At 36.1% G+C, this 13,532-nt stretch overlaps 1 protein-coding gene across 1 annotated transcript in view; it reads left to right on the top strand.

Annotated features, from left to right (window-relative positions):
• Nucleotides 1-13,532, top strand: part of LOC149802135 (fibrillin-1-like) — a 329,248-nt gene that overhangs the window by 222,652 nt on the left and 93,064 nt on the right. Inside the window, exons 43-45 of the mRNA XM_089956539.1 lie at nt 4,409-4,537; nt 5,213-5,338; nt 11,265-11,387. Coding sequence (XP_089812665.1) covers nt 4,409-4,537; nt 5,213-5,338; nt 11,265-11,387 — 378 coding nt within the window. The remainder of the gene's footprint in view (nt 1-4,408; nt 4,538-5,212; nt 5,339-11,264; nt 11,388-13,532) is intronic.

Raw genomic sequence — 13,532 nt, 5'->3', positions numbered from 1 at the left:
CTGCAACCCCAGATTGCTATAAGTGATGAGTCATTCAACCAAAGTAATTTGCACAATCCTTCTTGCACCCAAACACCCACCCCTTTAGCCAAACAATGGCAGGCTTTATAAGTCACTCTAAATCAATAAATTATTGCATTTGTGCTTACACAATATGTTCCACCAGCTCTTGTTGATGGTCATAGCACTAAAACTGGACATGATTTTGGTTTTGAAAGATCAATATGGGCATTGCATAGAATGCAAGGACAATGAATGAAAAAATAGCAAGTGCTAGATGCAAGCTTAATGTCAAAATAAATCACAGCCTGATTAACACATTTTTGGAGGAAAAAAATTTATACAGTGACAAAAGTTCCTCAGTTCACCTGACCTTTCTGACACTCTATGCTATAATGCTGCATAAGAGTTGATGACCCTTAACCTTGAAGATGGAGTTAGGTGTTCTGGTGCAGTAAGAAGAGGTCATTGCAAGAAAACTACTAGTTACTTAAAATGGAATGCTTTATTTATCAAATGTGCTGATTTGTTAACAGAAAGGAAGCAGATTTGGATTATAAGGATTTAATGAAATTAAATGGTGAGTCAAGTTTCAAAGAATTTTGTATTGGGCAGGAGAATTGACAGCCCTCTCTGCAGCGAAAACCTATGCAGTTGACATTTTCCCAATTTACATCATGTTTTTGGACATTTTCCCAATTTACATCATGTTTTTGGATATTTTGCTTACAGACACCATGATTTTGGGGGGAAATAAATATTTAAATTCCTTGCAAATTTTGGATATTGCTTGACTGTAATTTTTTCTAGAACTTAACAATCTAAGATCTGCTGCGTTGTTTTCAAGTAACAGTCTCAGTGTGTTTGCTGCTGATTTAACAGTTCTCTTTATTCAGTTGGCAGTAATTACATAATGTGACCATGAACCTCTAGGAACTAATATAATTTTAAATCCTTAAATAATATGTAGGTATTTTATACAGATAGATTTATAATTAATTTCTTTATATTAAACTATGCATAATAAAAGACAGTATCAAAGAACTAATGCTGTAAAATATTTAAATATATTTATGTATCACGTTTTAAGGAGTTTGGGTACAGCCTCTTTTAGGTATCAGATGACAACCTTTAGATTCTGTATCAACTGTCATCATCATAATTCATATCATTTAACTGATCCATGCATTTTCACTTCTATTCAAGTTGACACTGATGAAACACACCTTGAAAGATTTCATAATCTTTGTGCAATTTTTCTTCACTGTATCCATAGTGTTTACAATCCAATCCAATACAGTCTGTTTGCTGGTTGTCCATCCATTGCCACTTTCATCAGATGAATTTAATGCAGTCGTTGCCTTTCTAATGTATTCCATCCAATTGTGGTGGATGCGGCACTTGACATGTTTATTTATGCTCACATTAAGAGGCCATAACTTGGATATGCAGCCTCTAGGTATTATCAATGGTACAACATTTCCGTGCCACAGCAGTTTCTTCACATCATCAGTGAGATGAGTTTGGTATAAGTGTGTGTGTGTGTGTGTGTGTGTGTGTGTATATATATATATATATAAAAGAATACAAATCATGTGGCGAATAACAATCCTTTCAAGTGCTCTGGATCCAGCAAGGGATCACGTGTGTCAGGGATTGATTAATATAAATGCAATAAACTGACAACACACAGTGCAAAACTAGTATCTAACTTGCCTGAGCACTTTCGACTCTTAATGAGTCTTTTTCAAAGGCAAATACAAAACGTAGACAAGAAAAAGAAAAAAAACCTAAATATAATAAAGTTTTGTTTAGTCTGTCAGCTGATTAAAGACCTAATGAATATAATAATTGCCATTTTTGAGAAGAATTTTTTTTTTCCTATCAATTTCATGCCGGTATAAGTAAATATAACAGTTTGAATTTGCTAGGTCCTCTGGTAAACTATCTTACGGTGGCAGCAGGGTAAAGTATTCATATTCCGACCACTGAGGTCATTGATATGAGATCAACTATTGCGTTATTAAAGCAGACTACTGTGTTCCTAACTACGATATGAGAAGCAGTAAATCGGGCTTCTTGCAACAAGTTTCATTATTCGAAAAGCATATAATTTGAGTTCTTCTTACTGATAAGTGATTTTATTATGACTACACTGTATATACGCAGGGGGTAAATCTGACCATGTTGTGGCTTATTCCAACCTCTGATATGTATAATTCCGACCACCATATATGGACCGTACATATGCAAGTTTCATCAATAAAATACAAAGATTTTGTTTATCTTGACAGATTTAAAAGCTTTAAATTGTTTTTATTTATTTTTTTCAGATAGATAGCAGATAGAAAGCTATAATGTATATATATATAGATAATTGTGGCTGTTGTTATAAAGATAATTGTGGAGAGGAGTAACATTTTATTCTTATTTAGATTTATGCCTTGAATTTTTTATTTTTTTGTTTTTAATTACTTATTTATTCCTGTGGTTTTTTCTTCAAGGTTCAATACAAACTAACCATAATTCTACATTTTCTTTAAGCTTGTGTTCTTGGTCAGAATTACCCTCTTATGATAAAGATGGGGTAAATCCGACCACTATACAGAACACTGCATACTATTGTTATCTGCCATAAAACTGGTACAATTTTTACTTTTTTTAGAGAGACAAAGCATAATTTTAAAACTATGATAACATAATTATTATGAAATTGAAAGCTATACAAATCTTGGATGATTGATGCCTGAAATGGCTTTAAATGCCAATTTATAGGAATATAGTCTGATTTGTTTCATGTGACTAATTTTTTGGTTTTGTACATAATCATCTTTTCTGACATTTTTTTTTTCGAGAGTCTTGAAAGAGCAACATCTTCAGATTTGGAAAATGCATGTTTTATAATCTAAAATATTCTTTAATTCTGTTCATTAATGGTCATATGTTAACCTTGAAAAAATTAATTTCATTCTGGAAAAAATCTGGAAAAGACCTGGAAATTGATATTTAGTAAAGGATGGGAACCATGTATATATTTTCAGAACTTGCAGCAGTTAAAATGACAGTAATGTGTCCCTTCTATGAACCAGTTGTGTGAGTCAGAAAACGTTTTCTTTCTGCTTTGTCCACTTTTTTCTCTGGCCCCAAACCAAAGTACATTGTTTGATCCATGTTAATAACATTGTTATCATCAAACTCATCCACCTCACATCTATCCACCATAAACTTAGGAATGAAGCTAGATTTTCTGTTCTAAATCCTTGGGTAAATGCTAGGCAAGAGAAGTCTGCTTCTGAGCATAAAACCATGTCTTTTTGTGAAACTCTTTCCGCAAGACACTGAATTGACTGTCTGGAAGTTCTTTTCAGATAAGTTCCTTGGCATATATTCATATTTCATCAACACTGACTGGAATTTATAAATCATACTGAGTGAACACCTGCTGAGCTTTCCTGTCATCCATATTTCATCTATATGAAATAGGGCAGCCACTCCAAGGGTCATAATCCTGTTGATCCTCTTCCAATTATTGGCCTTTGGTGATTCTGTTTAATTATTATGTGTGCATCTGTGAATACATGGATGAAAAGCAACATCTCTGTGGATCTGAACCTGAATGGACATCTAGACTACATTTCCAACATTCCAAAGTAGAATTTATTAAACTTCAAAATGAAACAAATTCCCCAACAAAGATATTTAATCCTGCATCTTCCTGAAAATTTCAATTGCAAGAATTTCATATTTTTTCCACCTTACAACACCAGACTGTCAAAGACAGAACAGTAACACCTGTTCAACTTGCTTTAAGGTCAATCTATCCAGCCATATGTACATTGTACGGCATTGACCCGGCTAATAACTCCAGTCCATCACAACTAGATAAGCAGAATTTAGTTGGATCAACAGAAAAAGAAAATCCTTCCATTCCAGTCTAAGTTGGAAAGTTGTTACAGGGCACAGTCATTCATAAATTGAATCTAAATTTAAATTATAAATAGACCAAAATGAGATTACTTATTTTAATTGATTGACTGATGTGCACTATACTACCAAGTTGAAATGTTTCTGGGCAAAGCAATGTGCACATGGATACTGTTACTACGTATATGTTTTACTATGTTTGTGTATTTACTTTGGAAACTAGCAGAAATTCAGCTAATTGTTTCTTATAGCGTGTTCTTTTTATAATTCAGCCTTAGGTAGAAAAGCAAAATGAGTATATAATAAAAAGGTTACTGCATTGTATTGGTAAATATGAACTCCTAATGTTGTGCAGTATGACTCAGAAAAACTTGTTCATATTTTTCCATATAAATGCAATAACCTATAATTATTAGATTGTGACGTACTGTGTTGACGAATATGAATGACCTTAATATTATGTGCTATACATCTCAAATTTTAGATGAAGATGAGTGTCAGAGAAGGAGATCCCCCTGCCAGGGTAATGCCATCTGTATTAACACTGAGGGCAGTTTCAGATGTGAGTGTGTAACTGGCTACAGGCTATCACAGGATGGACGCCGGTGTGAAGGTAATATGCAATACACAGGTGTCTCATCTAAAAATTGAACAGCTTTTTACCATAAATTTGTGGATTTGTTTGTTTTTTAACAACTTAAAAATTACTGTTACTCAACAGATAGTGGGGAAAAGACTTTACTTGAAGATGACCAAGGATTTTCATGCTATTTTTATTTATATTCTCCACTCTGAGGTCTAAAGTTTTTTGGATGGGAGGGCAGGTATTTGTGAAAGTTAAATGGGTTCTGACTTTACATGTTCCAGGATGTCCAAAATAATATATTCTCAACATAACTGTAATATCAGTTAAATTTAAATAGTACATATTCATCACACCTATAACATCAGTTAATTTTAAACATTATATACTTGTTACACCTGTACTGGTCAGTTAGTTTTAAGCAATATATACTTGCCACACATATAACATCAGCTGATTTTAAACATTACATATTTGTCACACCTGTATGGGTCTGTTAGTTTTAGTTCTATGCTCATCATGCCACAGCCCTTAATTAGCCTTTGTACATCACAACTACATGAATGTGTTGATGGTCAAACACAGTAGGTCACATATACATGTATATCAGTATAATGTTAAATTGCATAAAAAGACCATCCATTGAGTGAGAGTTTCTAGCTGATCCCTTGAATCGTTTCTTCAGTTTGCTTCAGTCTGTTACAGATATTGATGAATGCAATGAAATATCTGGGATATGTAGCAACGGAGACTGTGAGAACCTGAATGGAGCTTTCCGCTGTATCTGTAGAAATGGCTTCCGTCTTTCTTCAACCCGTGATGCATGCCTAGGTAAGGTTATATTGTATGGCAGCAGATTAGCATTTAATTTCTCATTGAACTCTCATACATCCAGTGCTGCTTCATGGGTTTCAGAATGTAAGATTCTGCATTCATAGCCTTGGCACAAATTATACCACTTGTCACACCATAAATCAGTAATTCAGTAATAGTTAGATTATACATATTTCCCTTGATCTTGTCTGTAATGCAGCTCATATATATATATATATATATATATATATATATATATATATATATATATATATATATATATATATAGGGTTTTCTGCATTCAGGTCACTATGAAACTTCATCTTGTCCACTTTGTCAAGGAGAATCAACTCTTATCAGAAATGTGATTTACAATAATGTAGGGTTTATTGGTAGGAATCTTAGAGGTTTCAATAATCTAACAATTTGATTTGTAAACCTAGCTCCATCATACATTAATGGTTAGACATCAGCCTAGTCTGCAAGATTAAAAAATGTAGAAGAATATGAAGTCAACTTTGTTTTGGAAGACATCACAAAGAGCAATTTCTAGCAAGTTTTTTCCCAACTCCTTCCGAGGACAGTAATGCCAAATCAGGCATCTGGATCTGAGGAAGGCAGTTATTCATGGCCAAATCTGGCATCTGGATCTGAGGAAGGCAGTTATTCATGGCCAAATCTGGCATCTGTATCTGAGGAAGGCAGTTATTCATGGCCAAATCAGGCATCTAGATCTGAAGAAGGCAGTTATTCGTTGCTCAAATCAGCATCTGGATCAGAGGATGGCAGCTATTCGTGGCCAAATTAGGCATCTGAATCTGTGGATGGCAGTTATTCATGGCCAAAATCAGGCATATGAATCTGAGGATGGCAGTTCTTCATGACCAATTCAGTAATATGAATCTGAAGATGGCAGTTACTCATGGGCAAATCAGGCATATGAATCTGAAGAAAGCAGTTATTCATGGCCAAAATCAGGCATATAAATCTGAAGATGGCAGTTATTCATGGCCAAAATCAGGCATATAAATCTGAAGAAGGCAGTTATTCATTACTCAGATCAGCATCTGAATCTGAGGATGGCAGTTATTCATGGCCAATTCAGGCATATGAATCTGAAGATGGCAGTTACTCATGACCAAATCAGGCTTCTGAATCTGTGGATGTCAGTTATTCATGGGCAAATCAGGCATATGAATCTGAAGAAGGCAGTTATTCATGGCCAAAATCAGGCATATAAATCTGAAGATGGCAGTTATTCATGGCCAAATCAGGCATCTAGGTCTGAAGAAGGCAGTTATTCATTACTCAGATCAGCATCTGAATCTGAGGATGGCAGTTATTCATGGCCAATTCAGGCATATGAATCTGAAGATGGCAGTTATTCATGGCCAAAATCAGGCATCTGGATCTGAGGATGGCAGTTATTCATGGCCAAATTAGGCATCTGAATCCATTGATGGCAGTTATTCATGACAAAAATTAGGCATCAGGATCTGAGGATGGCAGTTATTCATGACAAATTCAGGCATATGAATCTGAAGAAGGCAGTTATTTGTCGCCAAAATCAGGCATCTGGATCTGAGGAAGGCAGTTATTTATGGCCAAATCAGGCATCTGGTGAGAAGTATGGCAGTTATTCATTGCCAACATGAGGCATCTGGATCTGCGGATTGCAGTTATTCATGGCCAAATCAGGCATCTTGAACTGAGGATGGTAGTTATTCATGGCCAAATCAGCATCTGGGGAGAAGGGTGGTAGTTATTTCTGGCCAAATCAGGCATAAGGATCTAAGGATGGCAGATATTCATGTCTGAATCAGGCATCTAAATCTGTGGATGGCAGTTGTTCCTGGCCAAATCAGCTTCTGGGGAGAAGGATGGCAGTTTTTTCTGGACAAATGAGGCATCTGGTGAGAAGTATGGCAGTTATTCATTGCCAAAATGAGGCATCTGGATCTGCGGATTGCAGTTATTCATGGCCAAATCAGGCATCTTGAACTGAGGATGGTAGTTATTCATGGCCAAATCAGCATCTGGGGAGAAGGGTGGTAGTTATTTCTGGCCAAATCAGGCATAAGGATCTAAGGATGGTAGATATTCATGTCTGAATCAGGCATCTAAATCTGTGGATGGCAGTTGTTCCTGGCCAAATCAGCTTCTGGGAAGAAGGATGGCAGTTTTTTCTGGACAAATGAGGCATCTGGTGAGAAGTATGGCAGTTATTCATTGCCAAAATGAGGCATCTGGATCTGCGGATTGCAGTTATTCATGGCCAAATCAGGCATCTTGAACTGAGGATGGTAGTTATTCATGGCCAAATCAGCATCTGGGGAGAAGGGTAGTAGTTATTTCTGGCCAAATCAGGCATCTTGAACTGAGGATGGTAGTTATTCATGGCCAAATCAGCATCTGGGGAGAAGGGTGGTAGTTATTTCTGGCCAAATCAGGCATAAGGATCTAAGGATGGCAGATATTCATGTCTGAATCAGGCATCTAAATCTGTGGATGGCAGTTATTCATGGCCAAATCAGCTTCTGGGGAGAAGGATGGTAGTTATTCATGGCCAAATCAGGCATCTTGAACTGAGAATGGTAGTTATTCATGGCCAAATCAGCATCTGGGGAGAAGGGTGGTAGTTATTTCTGGCCAAATCATGCGTCTTGAACTGAGGATGGTAGTTATTCATGGCCAAATCAGCATCTGGGGAGAAGGGTGGTATTTATATCTGGCCAAATCAGGCATAAGGATCTAAGGATGGCAGATATTCATGTCTGAATCAGGCATCTAAATCTGTGGATGGCAGTTATTCATGGCCAAATCAGCTTCTGGAGAGAAGGATGGCAGTTATTCCTGGCCAAATCAGGCATCAGGTGAGAAGTATGGCAGTTATTCATTGCCAACATGAGGCATCTGGATCTGCGGATTGCAGTTATTCATGGCCAAATCAGGCATCTTGAACTGAGGATGGTAGTTATTCATGGCCAAATCAGCATCTGGGGAGAAGGGTGGTAGTTATTTCTGGCCAAATCAGGCATCTTGAACTGAGGATTGTAGTTATTCATGGCCAAATCAGCATCTGGGGAGAAGGGTGGTAGTTATTTCTGGCCAAATCAGGCACAAGGATCTAAGGATGGCAGATATTCATGTCTGAATCAGGCATCTAAATCTGTGGATGGCAGTTATTCATGGCCAAATCAGCTTCTGGGGAGAAGGATGGCAGTTATTCCTCACCAAATCAGGCATCTAGTTCTAAGACTGGCAGTTATTCATGGCCAAATCAGGCATTTAAATCTGAGGAAGGCAGTTACTCATGGCCAAATCAGGCATGTGGATCTAGATGACAGTTATTCATGGCCAAATCAGCATCTGGGGAGAAAGAAGGTAGTTATTTCTGGCCAAATCAGGCATATGGATCTGTGGATGCCAGTTATTCATGGCAAAATCAGGCATCTGGGTGTGTGGATGGTAGTTATTCATGGCCAAATCAGGCATCTGGTGAGAAAGATGGCAGTAATTCCTGGCCAAATCAGGCATCTGTTGAGAAGAATGCCAGTTATTCATGGCCAAATGAGGCATCTGGATCTGAGGAAAGCAGTTATTCTTGGCCAAGTCAGGCATCTAGATCAGTTTCAGATGGCAGTTATTCATGGCCAGATAAGCATCTGGGGAGAAGTTGGTTGTGATTCTTTTGACATTTAGAAGCTGAGACTTTTTCCATTGGTAAAAGTGAAATAACATGTTTCAAGCATAGTGTATAGAAACATGGCCCTTTCTAAAGAAAATTTCTACGGAATGATAATTGATATTTGTGTTAGGAATAACACTAATAATATGTTTAAGACAGGATGTACAACTTACTACCTAGTACTGTTGAAAGATAAGTAACATTATAGATAATGTCATGCTTATAAGTAAGCAAGCGATATACAGCAAAGATTGTTTATTATGTTCTTTGATATATTTTCTCTATCAGAATGTTTGACTATAAGTTACTGTGAATATACTATTTGCTTTGTTATAATGTTACCTTGTTACAATGTTTACCATATGTACTTGCTCATAAGGTGAACAACAAAGATCCTGAGCTGCCATAGCATAATGCACCTGCAGATCAGGGTATATGCTTTTTGTTCTACTGATTACTCCAACAAACTACATAGACCCAGATCTGCCAGTGCATTATGTGATGGCAGATCTGTCTCTGTGTATATTGTACTTGGCATCAACTTATAAGTGAGTAAATATGGGAACTTATATAGGAATATGGGAATATTGCACTTGATTTGAGTGGTACAGGAATGAATCATATTTACCATATTAATGTGTCTCTTAAATGCTTCTTTTTCCAATTTTCATTAGTGTGAGCAAAAATGTCTAGGTCTGTCTGATGAGGAGATCATGGTGCATAAGCTGCCCACACATCATGTCCTTGCAAAACATTAAATTTGTTGCTTTATAACTACTTTATTCCTAGCCTTACCTAAGTAATAATATTCTTGTATTTTATTACTTATGTTAATAAATTAATTTAATTTCATAACATTATGTTGTTTTTGTTCTGTAGCTCAATCAAAAATAAATGCAAGAATCTAGTAACTTGTTCATCTCAGTTATGTATATATACTTTCAAGCTCTGCACAACACTGCAATATGGTGACATTGATACATATCCTGAAACTTAAGAATAAGTTCTTGAATCAAATTTGGAACTGATTTGCATTTCTTTGAAAACATACTTAGTTTTTTGTTCAAATTCATTGACTTGTTTTATGCTTTTTTTTGTCACCAGTTAGTGCTATGTGACTCCATTTTGCCACCTAAAGCTTTGATGTGCCCAACATAATTATGATTCATTTCTTGGGTCATTTTTCACTTTGTCACCCAAAGCTCTGATGTGCCGAACATAATTATGATTCGTTGTCTGGGTCATTTTTCACTTTGTCACCAAAAGCTCTGATGTAACCAACATAATTATGATTCATTGGGTAAATTTTCACTTTGCCACCTAAAGCTCTGATGTGCACAACATAATTATGATTCATTGTCTGGGTAGATTTTCACTTTGTCACCCAAAGCTCTGATGTGCCCAACATAATTATGATTCATTGTCTGGGTAAATTTTCTCTTAGACACAGATATATTTCAGAGGTGTCATGCAAGTCAAAATATGTATAAATACAGGACATAAACTGTCACAGTGCATCTTGTGTTCAGTCTTGAATCTAAACGAATGTAGTCAGACAAAATATCTGTATGGGTCATGGAAGAAACTCCTACACTGCAAAAGACAAGCCAAACATCATATCCACACACAAGTATTAAGCATTGACAGAAAAGAAGACAGAAATGTTAAAACATTGTTTTATTGTAAACCAATCAGATCTCATTTAACAAATGATCATCATTGTACTATCTCAAATGGCCAATTGTTGTTTCCCAAAGGAGACAGAGTGAAATTATCAAGATTTTGAAATGCATATCACACTTGCATTATACTTAGAATTTATATAATTAACCTTGTGCTATGTTGTAAATTTGGATGTGTGTAATACATAGTATATTGTATACACACCAAACTACAGTAAGCTTGAGGTACAGGGATATATCATGGGTCCACTTAATTTTAAGTTACAGGGATAAACCCTGGTACACTTTTGTTTGTTGTAGAGGGATGAACCATGCTACACTTATGCTTGAAGTAGAGGAATGAACCATGGTACACTTATGTTTGAGGTAGAAGGACGAAGCATGGTATACTTGTATTTTAGGTAGAAGGATGAGCTGTAGTAAATTCTTTTATTTTTTTTTAGTTAGCACATGATTCCATTTGTGAATAGTCAGCTTTTGTAAATTACAGGCCACAGTAGCATCTGAGGAATTTGTTCAATTTTTAAAATTTCATGATTTGAACTGATTTCATTAAGGCAATTCTGTATTTCAGATGTCAATGAATGTGAATTACAACCACACTTGTGCCGTAATGGAACCTGTGAGAACAGGATTGGAACATACAAATGCCACTGTGATCCAGGATTCCAGCTTTCAGAAAATGAGGACTGCATTGGTAAATTTTCTGACGTTATTATGCAACTAAAGAAAAAAATCATTCCTAAGACCATGTATGGTAGGTTTTTATGATAAAGTGCAGCCATAATTACATTGTTTATGAAAGACAAATCTGAATGTATGCTTAATATGCTTCAAACATGTTAATCTGTGAGGTTTTGTACTAATTAGAAGATAATTTCATTTTCATTCAAACCATTTGCCGGTATTGGTATGGAACATGAGACCTTGATTTTCAGTTCTTTTGTGCTAATTAGAAGATAATTTCATTTTCATTCAAACCATTTGCCGGTATTGGTATGGAGCATGAGACATTGATTTTCAGTTCTTTTGTACTATTTAGAAGATAATTTCATTTTCAATCAAACCATTTGCCGGTATTGGTATGGATCATGAGACATTGATTTTCAGTTCTTTTGTACTATTTAGAAGATAATTTCATTTTCAATCAAACCATTTGCCGGTATTGGTATGGATCATGAGACATTGATTTTCAGTTCAAACTAATTTTCAGTCATGTATTATGACTGGAGCTCTAGACATTTACAAGATTTTCCTTAACTAAGATGTATATGGTTTGGTATTTTTTGACAAATCAGCAAAGGCAGATAGGTTATTTAGTGCCCTTGCAGTTGGAGTGAAGTACTTTGAGTAGATGGGAAATAAAGTTTCGGCTCAACCCATCCCTCATGGGTACAGTAGAAATGTTTAGGAGCCTTTAAACTACTGTTATAAGACCACCCCACCCCTCCACAATCAACCCATCCAAGTTTCTAGAGTGTATAAAGTATGGGAACAGTGGTAAAAGTGTTTGTGATAAACGTGGGTCTAATTGATGAGTAAAAGAATAAATGGTCTTTTTGTAATAATTGGCTTCCCTTCTGTGTCAACATTAACTGTCACAGTTGGGATTTTCTGTCACTTGTTAGAATGGCCATATTTTCTAAAATAATTCAGAGATTGGTTAGTTAGTCCTGACATGTTACTTCCAATGCAGAATGTTTTATTCCATGTTTATACAACACAGAACTGCGAGTGTTGCCAACAATCCAAAAACACCCATAACACATGCCAGCACATCAAACCACAAATACCCATTACACATCAACCCACAAATATCCAACCAACATCATGGGTATGGTACATTGGCAGTGAAACTAATTGAGTGAGAGCTGGCAGAAAATGCAAAACTAGGCCACTTTGACATTGCATTTTTTCAATTATTGAAAGAGAGTATCATATGGTGTTGGTAAGCAGGAGTCATAACCAAAACATAGCTTATATTTCCAGTGAGATTTTTCATGATCTCATTGCAAGCTATGGCTCTTGTAAGGGCAATTAATGCACCATTGCCACTTTTTTTATCACAGCCAAAGTGTGTGCCTTGTGCGACACAACCCATATTTCATTTCCCATGGTGTTTTTATTGACCTTATTGATGGTGAGCTTAAACTCTTCCTAAGAGCTGGCATTGTTGTGTAGTGTCTTCGATATATGGTCCAGTTTTGTGCAGAGCTTTGTTTGAGCAAAGATGTAGACTTCATCAGGCTTTTGATTTTCATGGAGAATCATTGGGTGATACAATTTCCAGCAAGAGAAATCAGACTGCACCTTAAACTAGTGATTCCAAGGGTTACTGTAATGGGGGCTGCAGTGGCTATTGCCATTATTGCAATCACCACTAAGCCAGTGTCCAGATATATAGCCATCATTGTGGTGTCAAGACCATCCACAACATTTACTATGCATAAGAAAAAAGACATGAAAAGCTATAGAAAGTGGAGGAATAAAACTAAGCACCTGATAGATAAGGCAAAAGAGAACTACTATAAACAGGCTGTTGATGAAAGTAAGAGTACCAAGACATTGTGGAAGCATCTAAAAGAGCTGAACCCACCCAGGAACAGTTGTCTTCCCCCTAGACTATAGCAAAATGATGATACAGCAACATCTGTACAAGACAATGTGGAAATGTTCAACAATTTCTTCATAAGCATCTCCACTAACAGTATTCAGAACCAGACTAAAAGCACAGTTGAACTTGATGCTCTTCTAATTTTTATAAGAGCTAAAATTCCTGATGATAATTAGTTTTCAGTAGCTGATGTTAGTGAAGCTGATGTTTTTGATATGCTAATTAAGG

The sequence above is a fragment of the Sinohyriopsis cumingii genome, chromosome 4 (genome assembly GCF_028554795.1).
Source record: "Sinohyriopsis cumingii isolate HCF-2022 chromosome 4, ASM2855479v2, whole genome shotgun sequence".
Taxonomy (NCBI): domain Eukaryota; kingdom Metazoa; phylum Mollusca; class Bivalvia; order Unionida; family Unionidae; genus Sinohyriopsis; species Sinohyriopsis cumingii.
The sequence above is the reverse complement of the archived record's forward strand: the minus strand, read 5'-3'. Positions and strand labels throughout refer to the sequence as shown.